The sequence below is a fragment of the Lathamus discolor genome, chromosome 1, assembly GCF_037157495.1.
Source record: "Lathamus discolor isolate bLatDis1 chromosome 1, bLatDis1.hap1, whole genome shotgun sequence".
NCBI classification, from domain to species: domain Eukaryota; kingdom Metazoa; phylum Chordata; class Aves; order Psittaciformes; family Psittacidae; genus Lathamus; species Lathamus discolor.
The window spans coordinates 20,574,893-20,593,134 of record NC_088884.1 but is presented as its reverse complement, the minus strand read 5'-3'; the positions used below and the strand labels follow the sequence as shown (position 1 = coordinate 20,593,134).

Sequence of the window (18,242 nt, the reverse complement as noted above, 5' to 3'; positions counted from 1 at the left end):
TGCTCTCAATACACTAAAGTATGTGTAAGTTCCCCTTGAAGTTTAACAAACTCTGAACTGAATAAAGGAGCTAAAGTAGAATGTATACAATCAAAAAGTATTTGTAAAGGTAAAACATCCTAGCTTTAGTTTAAAGGAAGAGTTCTTAACAACTGTCAGTTTTTCTCAACTTTGATTCTTTCTCTCCCACACAAAAATAAGTTTTTTACCTTCACTTTTGCTGTCACCCACTGCCGTTGCACACAACAAAACAAAAGGTCAGTGGCAAAGCTCTCCTGTAACTTCTCAGCACAAGTACAAGTTTATTTAACTTTTTTACTGCGGTAAAGCTTTCACTGTCAGAGCAGAAGCTTTATCTGTTGAACATATGAGTAAAACATGAGTTAAAAGTAAAGGAGCTAGTAAAAAAGAGGGGGCTGCTTTCAAAATGCTTAATGTCTGAAGCACTTTCAGGAATGGCAGATGAAGAAAACAAATAACTGTTTAATCAACAATGACTTTTCCCCATGCAATAAAAATTTGCTAATAAACAGAACTCTTCATGGCACCATTTCTTACTTCCTTGCACTGCCTCAGAAGACTAGTGTGTGGTACAGAGCAGAATAAGCTGCATGACTGCTAAGAGGAAGACATAAGGCTTTTGTTTTCTTGATCTACTGAACACAATGTGAACCCAGTGCTCCATTAGCCTTTGTTCAGGCAATTCACAAAATATTCCTGTCCAGCCCTGGTAACACTGGCACATGAATCTCTGCCTCATGGCTTCAATACTCTCCAGGCTGGGTTCACCAGTCACCTGGAACTTGAGGCCTCTCTCTGAGTGACGGGCTTGGATCTTGAAATTAGTGGGTGACAAATGGAGGTAAGCAGAAGATTCACTGTTTTTGCGCATACATCTTCCGTTCTTCTTGCAAAGGACTTTGCTACAGAGTTTGGCTGCTGCCGTCACATTAATAACATAATGTCCTAAGGGTCCATCAATGTACTGTTTCACAGTTGAACAGCTCTCCTGTAGATAATAAAAGACCATGACACATTTCTCAGTAGCTATCATTATGTCCAAATTTATTATATCTAAGAAGATGCTAATACAAAACTGATCTTGGCTAAAGTAACCTGTTGAGATAAATCTCATTGGATTTATGTACTGGAGTTTAAACAAGCTTACTTCCGTGGGTAAGATTAACAAAGCATTAACCTTTACTACCTTGTCTACTTGGATACTTGGTAGAAACATCCAATATTAGACTAGGGAGGAGTCCTAGTAAGCAGAAAGAGAGTTTGTATGTTAATCTGAGACTAACTAGTTCCTTAAGTAGAGATTTCTGGTAATTGCTAACAAGGAGCAGTGCCTGGGACCGATAGGTTTTAAAGCACATATTGAATCACCACTTTGGTCCTGATCTCTCCAACTCCTTCAGTGTACAAGGAGCCACAGCATTTTCAGAAACCAGCACAGAAGTTGCTGCAATTACAGCTACAAAGTCCCAGTTCCTATTTTCCTCTTCTTCTGCCCAAGTCAGCAGTGCTTTTCCAGGGACTCCAGCAGGAAGAGAGCAGTCTGCATGAAAAGAGGAGTAGGCACCAAAGCCCAGCCCAGGTTTAGAAGCAGGGGCTTGTCTGTCGTTCCTCCTGCAGAACCCCAGTGCAGCCTCCTGCCACCTCCATCACTTCAAGAAGGAGTATTTATGAAAGCTCAAAGAACCTGGGAGGAGGATCTAGGCCTTACAGAACAAGGTAAAACAAACTGTGCTTATATTCGCATGTTATTGTTTCAAAACATGTCTTTCTTCTAACCTGGACTCGTTATTCCATGATGCTACAAAGGACCTACCCAAAGCAATGTTTTCTGAAGCAATGGGATTTCTCAGTCTGACAAAAGTATAGGACTAATGAGACCTGAAGGTAGCACTAAACCATAATCCTCAGCTGATGACTTTGATAAAGATAGGTAGGTGCTGTGGAGTGCATGGTGGCAGGGAAGAGGTATTGAGGTGATTCCTAAATACTAATAAACTGATACAGACCTACCTTTGAGCTGGCGTATTGCATACTGCCCCAGAGAACAACTCCAGCTGCTCCCAAAGCTGCACTTTCACCAATGGTATTTACCAGATCCCTCTGAAAAAAGGAGGCCAAAACCAGACATCAGAAAACCAAAGATTTAAAAATAAAAGTAAAAATGCACTGGGGTATGGGTATCAGTTCCCACCCCACCCCACGAGACATTGGTCCTGTGGTATATTCTTCACAATAAAATCACTGTTTAGTTTAGCAAGCTCCTCTGTGTGTCTCCACAGGTTTGTATAGGTTGCATTCATGAATGTGACTGGTAAATAATTATTCACAAGGGGTCCTCCAACAAACCTGGTGGAGTAAGAATTGAATGATCTATTTTATCTACCAGCTTTTGAATGATTACCATACCTACATAGGCACCATTTTTGACAAATGATGAGAAGTATGATCACACATCTTTGGATTACCCTTACAGCATCTAGTTGCAGTTGATAGGCTCTAGGCAGGAGTCTAACTTGTGCTGCTTTAGCTATACCAATACAGTTACAGAGCTGCTGTTACTACCAGCATGAATGCCATTATTCCAGGAAACACATATTTGAAAAACAAGCCTCTCCCAGTGCTACACAGTGCCAATACTTGCACACTGACTTAACCATGTCCACTTTTAGAGCTGCACTAAATCATAGAATCATAGAATCATAGAATCATAGAATCATAGAATCATAGAATCATAGAATCATAGAATCATAGAATAGTTAGGGTTGGAAAGGACCTCAAGATCATCTAGTTCCAACCCCCCTGCCATGGGCAGGGACACCTCACACTAAACCATCCCACACAAGGCTTCATCCAACCTGGCCTTGAACACCGCCAGGGATGGAGCACTCACAACCTCCCTGAGCAACCCATTCCAGTGCCTCACCACCCTAACAGGAAAGAATTTCCTCCTTATATCCAATCTAAACTTCCCCTGTTTAAGTTTGAACCCGTTACCCCTTGTCCTGTCACTACAGTCCCTGACAAAGAATCCCTCCCCAGCATCCCTATAGGCCCCTTCAGATACTGGAAGGCTGCTATGAGGTCTCCAAGCAGCCTTCTCTTCTCCAGGCTGAACAGCCCCAACTTCCTCAGCCTGTCTTCATACAGGAGGTGCTCCAGTCCCCTGATCATCCTCGTGGCCCTCCTCTGCACTTGTTCTAAGCAGTGGAGTTGTAGCGATAGCAGTAACACAGCTTTAGTGGACACAGACTGTGTAGAACAGGAGTCACTGGTGCCTTGCCAACAACTTAGCAACACACCTTACAAGTGTCTTAAAGACATTCCACAAGACCATGGCTGTTGTGTCTAGAGAAATGCAATTAAGTCTCGGAAAATATAGAGGAAGGATCTTCTTCCACCAGCAGTTTTCAGAGTGTGATCAATTACATCCAAAACCATTTCTGTCGACAAGAACTGATAACGAAGGAGTTCCTGATCAGTGTTTGTAATGACAGATATTACTGTATTTGATGAAGAAACAGCAAATTCCTTTAAAAAGATACGGATGGTCTTCGATATCGTCTTTTCACCTGTTTTTAGGAGAAGACAATCCAAAAGAACAGACAAATTATCACAGTATGGTGGTGGCACCTCAGAAATGCAAAATGGCAGAGTGGAAGAAGCATGTTATTATTGTTAATTACTAATAAATAATTTATTTCACTATGTAAGTGGGTCTGTTGATTTTCCAGTGCATAGTTAAGGAGTCCACATTCCTGAAGCATCTGTGGCCTGAGAGATAAAAAAGAAGGTCTTGACCCTTGACTAAAGGTTGGAGAAACCAGTACAGCAAAACCTGCAGAAGTCTGAAAAAGCAGAGCTTCTCTACTGGCTCTTAGCGTAGGGCTCAGAGTGATATAGTCAGCCTTGCCTGAAATTCATGTTGCTGCTGATCACCCAAGCTGATTTTTAGAGAATGTCATTACTCTTAGAAGTATACAGTCTGCTGTTAGTTTTATAAAAGAGTAGTGGTGAGGGCTGCAGGTGTTACTTTCATGTGGGAAATAGTGAGGGGTTTTTCCTATGGGAATTTATCAATTAAAAAAAACCAAGTATGTGAATTAAGGATCAAAATATCAAATGGTAAGAGAATGAGAAATACAGCCTGACCTCTTGGTGATGAGGATTCTCAGGCTTTCCTCACCCGAAAGCATTTTATGAAGATTACCCAGATACAAAGGCTGATCTGTGATTCTACATTAGTCACATGGTGGTTGAATGATTTAGCACTAACTTGGTTCATATCTCAGTAACAAATTAATGAAACCTTTTCAGACAGACAAAATAAATAATCAATAGATATTTAGCACTGATGTATGAGCTAAGACCTGAGCAAGCCCCAAATAAAGATTTTGTAAGTAAGTAATATGCTATAAGAGTTAGGGTGTTTGACCAGGAATCAATAAATCCAGTTTTTATTCCTTCATGCTCCACCTCTTTCTTTTGTTACTTTTAGAAATAGTTTAGACTGAGATCCACAAAGAGATTTCAGCACTTCATGTCTAATTCATATGGATATAAAATAATCAAAAAGAGCATGACCCTTGAAGTTCACCTAGTCCTCTGGGTGTGTGAAGTCCAATGGCACTGCTAATTTCACAACTGAAGCTTTCAAGGCACCTACGCTTCCACTTTCAGCCCACACCTTGAATCACCACCTCCTCGCCAGTGCTGAAAAACTCAGCACTGTTTTCAGGTTAAGGCCAAAATCTGGCATTGATCGGAATGCATATTCCCCTAGGGATGCTTAAACGGTTCTTGTAGCACCTACACAGGTGTGGATGCTGGCGAGAACAGCAGCTCACTGAAAACCAGAAACTGTATGAGCCTTTGTATAAACACTTTTCTTCCACCATACATTTCCACTTTTTGTATCCTTTAAGACAAAGGCTGAGTTCTAAGAGTCCTCCCCAGGAGGAAAGAGAATTAGAAAGACATGGGCTGAATTTTTCTTTCTTCCCCTATGTATAAAAGGTACATCATCTCCAGCTAACCCTCCATCAGGGGTTACTTTCATGGTGAGGTTACACACGGTGTTCAGGGGGGTGCCATTTCTTTTTCTGATACCATTTAACTTTACTCCAATTCAGTACAGGTTCAGTGGAGAGCAAAAGAAACAAGTGGGAACCTGAATACAACTTATGATGAATTCAGCTTAATAATTAGGTAACTTGCCCAAAAGGAAAGCAGTAAGATTTCTGACTGTAACTTCTAGATCTAGTTATGTCTTTTACTGAATGAGTGACTCTCATTCGGTATCTCAAAAGCTGTTATCACAGAAAGGCTTTTCCCTGAATAATCTATGAACAGGAGTTTACACCACGTTGTTTATTTTTGCTCTCTCATACACTTGCTCCTTTTGGTCTGGTGATTCCTTAACTCTTTCCTGGGGTCTAACACTGGGTGCTGGATTCATCCTGATGAGCCTGGGAAGAGAACGGAGCCAAGACCTCCCACACCAGAGGTGGGCAGCAGTCACCCAAAAGGGTGACACCACCACCCCCCTCCCCGGCCACAGACAGGGATAGAAAATGAAAGTTTCACCCACATTTGGGTATTTTTAGGAAAGGAAAGCTATGTGCCTCTCATAATGGATAAGAGTGGGAGCAGAGATAGGGAGGTACCTCTATGAAGCCCCAAGTGAGGCACACGAGCTCTACCAGCAGCCTCAGACACAGAAGTCTTGATTTTGGGATTGAACCTAGCACCACTTACCACACAGCACAGCTTGGCATTAGTGGGGGGCTCATTGGCACAGCTCTTCTGTCTGAGATTAAGAAGTACTTCATATGGAAGAATACATGCAAGTTTAAAAGATGTTAGATATCATTTTAAATATGAGCATCTTGGCATTTTTCTAGGTGGAGAATCCTATTTCACTCCTGGTACCAGATGCTCATCCATCCATGTTAGAGGACTGTCCTGAGGAGGCAAATTTACGGGTCAGCTGCCACTGAAGTGTCTGATATTTCTCCAAGTGATAACCAAGTCAACAAAGCCTCTTGTGATGCTCATTCTCATTCAAGCTTTTGGGGGCAGTGTGCAACAACCAAAGATCCTCAAGATTATGCTGGACTATCTCCAAGCAGAGAGTTGATTTGGCAGGGAGGAAGAAGCTTTAGTTTCTACCAGTGCTTCTCCATATTCTGATCAGCCAATTGACCGCATTGGACAGTAAAAAAATAGGAGGTGCGCTAAGGCATTTCAGTTTTAGAGCCTGAGAGGAAGGAGGACAGTCAGTTCTAGTTGCATGCTGAGGAAAGAGAAATAAATCTGTAATCTTTCCTTTAAATTTTGACCAGCCTTAGTTACAGACATGCTTTTTCTGTATTCAGGAATGGTAGCACAAGCCTGTTGCGGTTGCAGGGAATGGCCTCTGTACACACTCACACCTGTTAATAGGAGAATACTATCTGTAGGTGAACAAGAGAACTGTTATCCATTATTCATCATTTGTTAGTTGTCATCCTGCTCTATTAATGACTTCAGCCATCTACTCAGGAAGCACAGATGTTACTGTGTTATCTTCCCTCTCCCACACACTTAAGTGGATTGTCAAGGCGGATAGTTTTTAAATACCCTACAGATGGCAAACTGCTTCTATGTATTTCATAATGATTGGGATCCCAATTCAGAGTTTATAAATTGTTTCCAAGAAAAAAAGCAGAATGTATTTCTCAGACACCTTATGCTCAAGTCACCTGATTTCCAGGTGCAGGCAGCGCGAAAGGTACAGCACACATAGCTACAGCACCTGTTTAGGACCTGGGTGTTACATCATTCTATAGGTCTGGTAGACCAGTGTCTCTCCCTCTGTGACTTTGACTCACAACCATTCTTTCTATTTTCTTCCACTGTGATATTCAATGTATTTCACATGGTGTCCATGTGTCATACACAAAGCTTGAATGTGCCAGCAATTATTTCTGTTGCACCAGAATACCACAGCTCTTTGTGGAACTTGATGGAGCAGGACAGTGGTTCTCCTGACCCAGTCCCCGTCAGAGCTCAGGCATCTGTTATCCTGCTATCCCAGTTTTAATATGGCCATTTAGCCTGGATGTTATTGTACTGCACTGTCTCCTTTCCGTGCAACATTCATGCACATCATTGCTGGAGCTCAGAGTTTTCATGCCTTGTCTGTAGGTCTGTGAGCATGACTTGTGGGCATGTCACAGATCAAATGAGAAGCTCCAGTGTAGTCTAAAGTCTGAACACACGAACCAATATTTAAAGGACCTTGATGGCTTCAGGGCTATGAAGGAAACCAAGAACATTATTTTCCGATCATTCCTATTTAGTTTTCTGATGTGCAACCCCGCAAGTTCCTGGCAGTCCCCAAGCTGTTCACACATATCCTGGAGACACGTCAAGCCCTGACCCATGGCTGCCTGCAGAGCTGGGTTCTGTCCTTATTAGAAAATATGTAGTAGAGTATAACCCAAAGACGATTCTCTGGCTACTCAGGGATCTTCCTTGGCTGCAGAGTTGAAAAGTGATCTTTAAAGCATCCAAAAGTAAACGGCTACGTGCAATCGAAAAACAGGCCAGTGAGTTAGAAAGTATAACGTAAGAGGAATGTCATATTACTCCTGTACTGTTCAGAAAATAGCTTTAGGTAAAACAATAACTTTATACTACTGCAGATTTTGAACTTGAGCATAACTGGTAACAGCATATTACTTTTTATACCTCTCAGTAACATTTATAGTATTTTTATATCAATCAAAGGACTATATTGTATTATAAAAATGTACTATTACAGACTGCAGTTGAAGAGCGCTCAATTATTTCACAGCCTAGGTTCTTCAATGAAGGTGTTCTGGGTGAAATCCTGCCTGTACTGACCCCAGTGTCTCCTTGCCTTCAGCAGCAACCTTGCCTATTTGAAATCCCATGTTTCCTGAGTTAGTTAGGACCAGCAGTGTCCACATCACACAGAAAATAGCTCCAAAGAGTTCCCAGTTGCTCAAGAAGAGGCAGACAAAATTCATGATTGCTTCTGTGCACCATTTGGTTCCCGGGGGCAGCCTGAAACACTCCTCAGGTTGCTAGGGCTCCCCTGCACCTCCCCAGCTCCAGGCTGAAGCCATGTGCAGCCTGGGGTTTGCTGGACTGACTTGCTTTTTCCTTACCTCTTCTCTCCCTCTGGCTGTTCTGGTTTGAGTCAAGAACTTGTCTCTATCAGCCACAGAAGCAAGCTCCCACACAGCTGTCCATAAACCAAAGGGAGGGAGCACCTCCAGATGCCCTGAGCCGTCAAGGAGTCTGCCCCAGATTCCCTCCCCTCTTAGGGAATTGATAGAGATCAAAGTAAAACTTTTGGAACTTGGGACAACTACTAGAGAAATTAATAAGCATCCGTGCCTCTCTATTATGTGCATAAACAGACAGAGCCACAATCATTACACATCCAGAAAGTCTGGGGTTTGTAAGCATGTATTTTTACCATTAATGTTGTGAACACTGTGTATTTATTGCACTTGATCATTGGTTGAAGGAACACTGCATGACTCAAAAACTTGGTTTCTTTATCAAATCAGCTCTGCAGTGTCAGCACTAAATGCTGGATCATGAAGATATCTGAACATGTTGTACCTCTGAAAAGTGAGATGGCCAATGCTCACCATGCAGGAGTTAGGAACTCTAGGCCAGACTACTTTACTTGAGTATACTTGAATATACTATTCAGTATATTTCTATACTGAATGAATTTACATTCAGATAAACAAAAAAGCCCTGAGGCTCCTTTCTCATGAAAGTTTATCTTTCCATTACACTAATTAGTTTTAAACGTCACGAAAAGTTGTCAAGTTCATTTCACAAGCTGTCACGAAGAATTAAAATATCGGAATGAACTACTTCCTTAAGGAAACGGTTCATTTGTACTTTCTTTCTAAATTACCCTCATTAAAAATATACGATGTTATCCTACATAAGTAAACCAAAGCACTGCAGTATTAACTCTTGAAAGGTGTAGAGATTGTACAGTACTTCCTTTTAGAGGGTCCACCTTAAATGTGAAAAACAAATTAGTAAGTGTTGTTATAGAAGAAAAAATTTTAGCAAGTATTTTTCCTAGGAGGCTTTTTCTACTCTCTACATTTCTAAAATTGTCTGCTTACCTCTGTTAAAACATGAAAAGTATAGGCATAAAATGGTCTGGAGTAAACAAAGACAGGCAAAACATAGTCTTTTCTAGCCATTGAGGCAACACGTATTGCCTCCTTAACCCGATAGTGAACAAATTTTAGTGCGTTTGGGCTTGACTTCAGTATATAATCCAGGTATATAGAAGGGTAGAGAGCAGTGCTTTCCTTCCACAGCCAAAGCAGGAGGTCATTGCGTGCAGACTCAATGGCTGGGCATTTCCCTGTGTATGTTTGAGGGTGTTCTTTGTAATCATAATTGTAGCAGTCTGGGTAAAGGTAGTAACCCCACAAACCGTTTGGTCTCATGTGCTCAGCCAGAAGGATGGTGCTGTTCATAAAACTCTTGCCAGCATCTTCAAATTCCTCTTTAGCCACTTTCCTAATTCTGTCCTCTGACCACTGAGGATGCCGTCTCCTAACCATCTCAAGAGACTTATTTCTATATATGCTTTTGTTGCCCCAGTTCCTGTCCCACTGGGGCCTCCAGTTTTCCCAGTCAATGACTGCAAGTCCCTGGAATTTCTTCATGGGTATGCAGTAGTCAATGTCAGACTTTGCTTTATTGAGGTGTTTGATAAGACTTTCATTCTGGGGAACCCCTCCATTGACAGGATCTCCATTATCTGAGTAATAGGGATAGTATCCCAGATGCGTGTGATAGAAGATTGTCACATTGGATCCACTCAGAGTCTCATTGGTGTTGGATACAATGTCAAAAATACTGAGATCCAGGTCCACCTTGTATCGCAGCCTGCACTGCTCGGTCGGCGCGTTCCAAACAACCATGAAAGGCTTGTGCAGAACCAGAGGGGCCCGTGCTGGCTTTGGCAGCTGAGCATCAACCATAGTGAGCAGCACTGACACTGCTAACCATCTGACCCAAGCATCCATGGCATGGGGCTTTTCTGGGAAACTGTTATGGTGTGTCTTTGAAAAGAAAAACCAAACAAGACATGTTAGAAGGACAGTAGCCACCCTGGAGGCAGACAGGATGGCAAAGGGATGTCTTTTGGTTTGATTTGCTTATGTTAGCATTATACCCAGCACAGAGAAAAGTGCAAAACTATAGTCTTGTAGGAATTAAACCTGTTATCAAATGCTTTCAAAGACTCTTTGATAGACTTCACTGTCTGGAAGTCTGCTCTGATGCTCGGCTTTTTTATGTCTTTCCCTCTCATCCAGACACCTCCCACAGGTGATTCAGACCTTTCCTTAACACTTATTTGCTCCCTGACGTGTACAAAAAAATAGCTAATGAAAAAGTAACTTAAAAACAACAATATAAAGACGAATGTGCTGATCATTTGAAATTTCAGTTTCCAAGCTACCAGTCTGCTACAGTCTAGACTTGCCTAGAATATCAGTACAGTGTAGCTAATGAGTCCTTTAATATTTGTATATGCTAATGGTCACAATAGGAAAAGTAATTTAAACAAAAGGCAGACACTTGTAACTCACACAAATTAATCAGGAGCTCAGAAATGCTGCAATTTTCAACATATGTGAAAAAAAAAACCCAAAACTGTATTGTTACCTACACTTGAATTTAATTTTCTTTTTCTAAGTGAATAAATGCAATAGTGATAACCAATCTTCGGGTTAGGAAGGTGATACTATTAATGACTTAATGGTTTAAGCTACTGATTATACTGAAAGCAAATTAAATATCAGTATATTAAAGAAAAACAATTATGATCTGAATTAGCCAAAGAGGCATGCTCCGTCTTTAAAAAAGGGACCTAGTTTGTAGCAGTAGGGGCCTATTAGTGTTAATTATTCCTTTCAGGATGTGCTGTTATCCCTGACTGTCACACTGGCTTGGGGACTATCAGTACTCTAGGAGGAGCAAGAGCTGCAGGGCTGCTGGCAGCCTTGGCACCCCAGCCCCACTTCGCACCCCATGGGGCAGCTGTCCACCCCCTGCCTGCAGTCAGCTGCTCCAGAATACTGCTCCTGCTTCTTCCCCAAAGAAGCACAGCTCAGCCCTGTCCTGGGGCTGTCATTCAGGTCTCTTTGCTGGGGAATACAGCGCTTGTTACTGGGGCTGATGAGCAAACACTACACAGTGGGGTCCAGCTGATAAATCAGCTTGAATCCAGAGATGATAAAAATTGCTTGCTGTTATGAATATTACCACATCTATAGTATAACATGGTTTATCCTCTCAATTGTTATCTTATATCTGTCAAGTTTCTCCAGTTTAGTCACATGTTAAGCCACTGCAATCACTTTCTGCAGTGCAGGTTCAATTCATGCACTAGCCGTGTGAATTTGAAATCTCCTGAAACTGGGCATTTTCTTACTTTACATCCATTTTTACTGACTTCTTTCCTTGCCTGTAAAGTCACACCCAATGGCCTTACTGTAATTAGCCCAGCTTCACTTGTCGCTAGTATTTTCTCACTGGGTTAATGCCAGTTAATAACTTTTCCTAGACAAGGAGAGCTCTTTGCATGTACCCATCCATTAGTCCACAGCCAGGATCTGTAGGTTTCTTGCTTTCCAAACCACTGCAGTCAACACACCACTCTAAATACTAGATTTGTTAGTATTCCTTGGATATTACCTTTTAATCTACAATCAGATGCCAGATCTACAGGAAGGCTGCAGGTACCCTTATCCAAATCTGCCAGCAGGCTTATTAAAGAAAAACACTTTCACAGTTGGAAAATTTGTTGGCTTTCATAAGTAATAAAATCCAGTATTTCTCCCCCTGTAATTTTTCCTTCCTTGCCATTCTTCCATCGTCTGGGTTTGCTGTTTCTTCTCCTATCTGCTGCTGCTCTCCTGATCTGTGTTTCCCTAAAGTCTCTACTTGTCTTTTTGTCTCCTAAGGAGCAGCCTTTCTCTCCTCTATCCCCAGCCTTGTGTTTTTCCATCTTCAGTCCCAGAAAAGCATTGAGTCCTCCTGACCTGTGGCTTGGTACATGAGAACCTTCCCAAGAGGTGGAGGAAGGCAATCTGCAGTAAACAGTGGCTAGGGACAGCAAAGTGAAGAGCAGGACTGCAAGAAGCTGCCAGGCAGGACCCCTCGGGAGCAAGCCCTCTTTAGCAAGCTAGGGATTTATGTTCTTGTTTCCTTGACTGCTCTCTGGCTGCTTGCTTTGCCTGCCTAAATATAGATTTAGCACCCAAGTTTTGAAACTTTGCACCCAATCATTTAGATCCTATTAAGGATAACATCCTTGAGTGAAATGGGCCATTGCTACCAGCCATCAGCCTGGTGCTACCTACAAACATGTCTGTCTATGCCAGGCTATTTTCACTTCACTGATCTGCTGGAAGGAAGTCATGTGCTTGAAACTGGTATCTTTTTCTGTTTTTCTGCAGAGTCTTGCATAATCATCTAGGTAATGCCATAGGCTGAGAAAACACAACAACAAAAACAAAAGCCACAAAACTGTCTTTTCCTTCCTGTTTTATACAAACTGATGAATACATCACAGGACTTTGCACTCATTCTTTGATGCAGCAAATGTACTTTGTACATCTGCAAGGGCTTTTTCATGATTTGAGCTGGATCGCTTTGCAGTACATGAGAGCAAGCTTATAACATAAACAAAGGTTTTCTCAAAAAGCAATAGCTCAGACAAAATGGGAGGAACACCAGCAGAGAGAGAAAAGACCTTTAGTGAATTTCTGTGGAGGAAAAAATCTGGGAAAAGATCCTAGCTGCTTGTTCCCACAATCCAAATGCTGACACTGCTCAGCCTTGTGTTATTATGTACATATAATTAGATCTTTTTGTTGGGTATAATGACTAATACAGTACAGTTCTTGCCTAGGCCTGACAGCCCTAAGCATTATAACATTGCAGATAATAAATCATAACAGAGATAAGATAGAAAATAACAGTACAGGATAATGTTGAGTTATCTTTTTAGTTCCTGGCTAATTCTTGTCACTGTCCCCGGCAAGGTTTTAAAATCACAGCATCACAGGATGGTTGAGGTTGGGAGAGACCTCTGGGGGACATCTGGTCCAACTCCCTGCTCAAGCAGGATCACCTAGAGCTGGGTATTCAGGACCAAGTACTTCACAAGTAACAAAATGAAAATGTTAATCTCAGGACATGTTGAATAGTTCTCAAGGGTCTTTTGAATGGATTGACCAAATCTTCCCTGAAGTCGTGAAGAAGCCTGGGTACCTTGCTCAACTGCAGACATGCAAATGTCTGCATCTGCAAGCCGAATCCCACAAAAAAGAAGGGCAAGAATCTTTCTAATCATGTTTAAGCTATTTAGAAGTTAGAGGTCTGATCAAGGACCATTCAGGGTCCTCCAGTGAATACTGGACATTTCCCAAAGCTACTATAAATTCCTATTTAATGCTATATGGAAGTAGTCACTCAGCTCTCTGCATTAACCTAGAAAAAGAGGTGTTAAGTGCCTAGGTGACATGCCTATCTTTTAGACGGCTAAAGCATCTCACTTTTCCTGCTACTTTCTATTACACACAGGAGATATTCCCATACGCAGAATTCCTTAAAGAGGAGACAATTCAAGAAGATTGTGCTTTGAAAGAATTCTATTCCAGTTGCATTAATCTGCAGTTACTTCTGATGTTATTTGCTTGCTTTTTCTTAAAAGGCCACCTGAAGCCAAGTGAAATAAGTTTTCAAAGAAGCAGGTAAGCCTATAGTTCTGAAAGAGGAGAAAAAAATTGTCCGTTCTCTCACAAATGCACAAAAGAACCTCTAAGCAAGAACAAAACATCTTTTATCACAGTTTCCACTGCTGTATCTTCGGACTTTTTAGTTTCATGCATCGGCACTAATTGGGACTGCTTTAAACCCTGGGTTTTTTAATGAGCACAGACACTAACAGTTCCTTCTTGAAGCATATTATCAACCTTAATCCAAATTCTCCCATTTTTCTGATTCAATGGTGTATTATCATGGTTAATTTAACTTTGCAAAGATGCACATAGCTTTCTGAGGCACTACAATTTTTCAGAGCAGAAACTGTTCTCAGTGTTTCTGCTCTATATTCTAAAAACAAAAATGAATTCTTCATAAGTGAAAGAAATGGGGCCTGATCACGAACCCGTTAAGTTGATGAGGTTGTTTTTTTATTGTATTCAGGGAACTTTGGATCATGTCTGCACAAAAAACATGTAGTTTTCTATTTGCATCAGTTTCTGCTATGCAGTTTAGCATGAAGCAGGTTACGGCTGGATTTCAAGATATCCTTTGATAAGTGTGGTGAAATACAGTATTTCTTGGCTAGTAAAAACAAGTTCTTTTCTGCATATTCTTTTCTTCATTTTTGTGAGAAGAAACAAGAGAACGTTCTTCTCCCAAGCAGATGCTGTTAGCTTAGTCAAACATTTATTTAAACTGTATTTATTGGTCAGAATTCCACCGCATTTCTATTTCCAAATAGTTGATAACAGCTGAAGTTAACATCCTAATTGCACACTTTGATTCCAAAATCAACAGCTTAAAATCAGTAAAAAATACAGACTCGCACCCTAAAGAGACGTATTTGCGCACCATGTATTCCAATACAACAGGGCTTTGAGCAACCTGGTCTAGTGGAAGGTGTCCCTGTCCATGGCAGGGAGTTTAGAACTCAGTGATCCCTAAGGCCCCTTCCAAACCAAACCGTTCTATGAGTCTATGCTTGCAGCCTTCTTTACAAATGAATAAAAGTACAAAAAACCCCATACAGTTGACTCTTTCTGTAGCAATTTATATTACAGTTCACTTCCAATAGGTGAACAGAGACACCAGGTTGCAAGACACAGTGCAGCATCTCTTTATTTTTGTGCAAAATACATGAGAATAAATTCAGAGAGCAAGGAGATGGGGATTCAGGCCCATGCTATCACTGCTGACGTTTTCGTAAACTGTGGATTATTCACCTTAAAGCAAATGGAAAATGCCAGAGGACATTCTCGGGTGTGTGTCACAGTTTTACAGTAAGTCATATTTGGGCCAGAGATCTGCTTAGGCATTTCCTGTTTAGCTTTAATGTTTCTGTTATGTGGAGCTTGCATCATGCCTTAAATTGAGAGAAAAGACTGTAAGGAAGCATGAGAACAAAGGAAAAAGCATTGGTATTAAAAAGATATTCTTTCCATGGAACCCATAATTCACTTCTATTAACAATAACCACTTTAGTACTTCACGTGTCCTGGTCTGTCCTAGTCTAACATCTTTGTCACATACTTGTCAGAGGCCAGACTCTTCACTTTTACACACATTGTTTCTTACGCCAAGACATAGCACTAACAAAACTGAGGGCTACTCAGCACAATAAATGTTGAAGGCATTTTACCCCACCTTTGGCTGTAGGACTGGTTTCATAGAAGTACAATTCCATCCTTAAAGTACTTTCAAGCCAGTATAACCTTCAGTAAAACCTAGAGACTTGTAACTTTTCATTTCCAGTTTGACATTCATTTCCAGAACGACAGAGATTTTAGTTGTGTTTAAAAGCAAGAAACAATGGGATGGGATAGTGAAAGTCAGGCTATCCCACCTATCCCAGCTATCACAGTTCCTCGCTACCAGCATCCCTCAGCATCGCCTGCACCTAGCTGGATCCATTGCATAAGGCTTTGCCATCAAAAGAGCTCTTTTGTCTATGTAGTTAAGGCTTAGGGTCTCATCACTGCCAGATCTCACAGACACAGGTAAAGACACCTGCATCTGTGCATTGTCACCAAAACACCACTGGTAAAACATTTGACCTTTCCCCTTCCACATGTGCAGTTTAGGCACCTTAAACATCTACTGGCCCTATGCTCCAGTGCTGCAACAACTCTGCAAATTGTCCCAGATGCCTTCATATCCCACTTTTGGAGCCTGCATCCTCTTCCTCTTTTGGATCTGGCTGTTCAAGGCTGGGCACCAGCTGGTCAGTCACAAATGGGTGTGGGGGGGGTCAGCTTGTCCTTGCTTCATGCTCACACACAGGCAGTGGAGGCTGCCAGGGCAGGTGATTTCCTTCACTCCTGGCTCTTCTCCCTTACTGACCCACTGCCTTTAACAGAGGGAACTCAAAGTGTTTTTCAAATGTCAATTCTTATTTTCCCTCTGGAGAGAAAAACGTTCCCTATCGGGATCCTGAAAGTTTTCAGTGATTTACTAATGAATCAATGACAGAGGGAAAATTAAGATACAGGTCATGGCTCCCAGTTCTATTTTAGTTAAAAGATTGTCCTGTCATTTTAAATCACTGCAGATTATTGATGACACTTTGAATACCAGCGAAATATAAAGTAATATGGTTAAATCTGTCTGTGCAGTAGAGGGAGATTAAATGTGTATGTGCCACAAACAATTTTTCAATCACTGAAGGATTGAGTAAAATAAGTATTTTTTGAGTGGATGAAAGTATATAAAAACTAGAGTATTAAACCATTTTACATAGCTAATACATGATTTTAGATTGTATCTAATATATGAAACACTATTTTTTTATTAAGAAGCCTGATGTATTGTTATTTTCAATTCCATTCCATCTGCTTGTATTGCATTACAAACTGAAGACAAATATATCCTAGAAAAAATAGTCTCAGTATTTAAAGTTGTGAAATTTATGTTTAAACTATAACCTTTTCTACGCAATTTTAATATTTATTTCTTCCCCAACGTGCAAAGAATAAACGGGGGAAATAAACTGTGGGGTTTTGCCTTCTTGAGGAGCCATATTGATTGTCAGGGCTGTTAAAGCCTTAACGCCTTGAATAATTAAGACTAATGTCCTCAGTAGTGTTCAGTGTACCATTCTTCTGGCTCTGACCCTTGGTAGGTAAAAAGTGCCTACCAACAGTATTCTGAAAAGAAGTTCTTACTGTTTTATAGATTTTCCTTTTAATTTATTACTAAATACTTTCAACTGAAGATCGTGAACATCAGTTGGCACTAATAGAATACATCCTACCTTCTGGCATGTAATTTTAATAGTTTGTAAGAATGTATGAATGGGTAATACTGTACAATAAATAATGCATGAGTTTACATTGTTGCAAAGCATTAAAATTTAGCTTCTTTCACACCATCTGCTTAATTCACACATTCACTTTCTGAAAAGTTTATTGTTATTAGAGGCACTTATAAGAGCGAAAATTAAGTCTATTTGATAATACAGAGAATTCCTACAATCAGGCCCTGGCTTATTCCAGAGAAAATGCTGTAAGCTAAATTAACTTTAGCGCTCTCAAAGATAAATTCTTCTTTCAGATGGTGTAATTCAAGAAAATTCAATTGAAATTAATTGAGGGGTGTAAATCTGGAAATATTCCAGATGAATTAATAAAGTTATTAAGCATTTATAATCTTGTGAGAGGAAAAATGTGCCCTTTGAAAGAACCCTCATATGTTGGCAAATGCTTAAAACAGTTGTGTATTTCCACTGTAAATCTCTGCTTGCAGTGAATAATTCCTATTCTTTGGATAACAAAAAAGAGAATATTGCTTTGCTGCACAGAAACTCAGGACAATTTGAGAACTATGCATAAACCATTTGAGGTGAAATTAACTAAAGACTTTATTTGCATGCCAATACACAGCTTGTCTGGCATCTACGCTGTCTCAAATAAATGAATTAAAAATATCTCTAGCTCTGCAAATACCCAGCACAATATATGAACACAAACCATGGACAAGCAGAACTCATTGCCAAACAACTAACTGCATCCTCCTCTGGGCTCCTTTTGAGATTATTTTAAAACACACTGTTTGCAGGTGAGGGACTGCCTTACTGTCAATCACCTTGAAACAATTGCCCTGAATGGTTTGCTTACAATGAAAGAAGCATTTTTTCTATCGTTCATATGGAATTAAATACACGACCAACACAGATTAGCTGCTTTCTAGGTGTATAGCATTGCATGCACAACCCAGTCCTTTTAAGTATTAAATTGAGCAATCAAATTCTGAAATACCTTTAAAGTCAAAACATTACCCTTGTTTCTCAAATGTACATTTTATTGACAGAGAGCTTTTCAAGATCAGTTTTCTAATTAAAAATTGCTGTTACACATTGGAGTGTAAAGCACCAAATTTGCCAGGAAAAGAAA

General features: G+C 40.6%; 1 protein-coding gene across 1 annotated transcript; it reads right to left on the bottom strand.

The window, feature by feature from the left end:
* Positions 1 to 580: 580 nt before the first annotated feature.
* On the bottom strand, positions 581 to 10,103 carry LOC136007074 (hyaluronidase-1-like). Its single transcript, XM_065665013.1, has 3 exons — positions 9,186 to 10,103; positions 2,032 to 2,121; positions 581 to 1,009 (listed from the first exon to the last, which is right to left on the bottom strand). Exons 1-3 carry the CDS (start codon positions 10,101 to 10,103, stop codon positions 581 to 583), a joined length of 1,437 nt encoding a protein of 478 aa, XP_065521085.1.
* Positions 10,104 to 18,242: the final 8,139 nt, after the last annotated feature.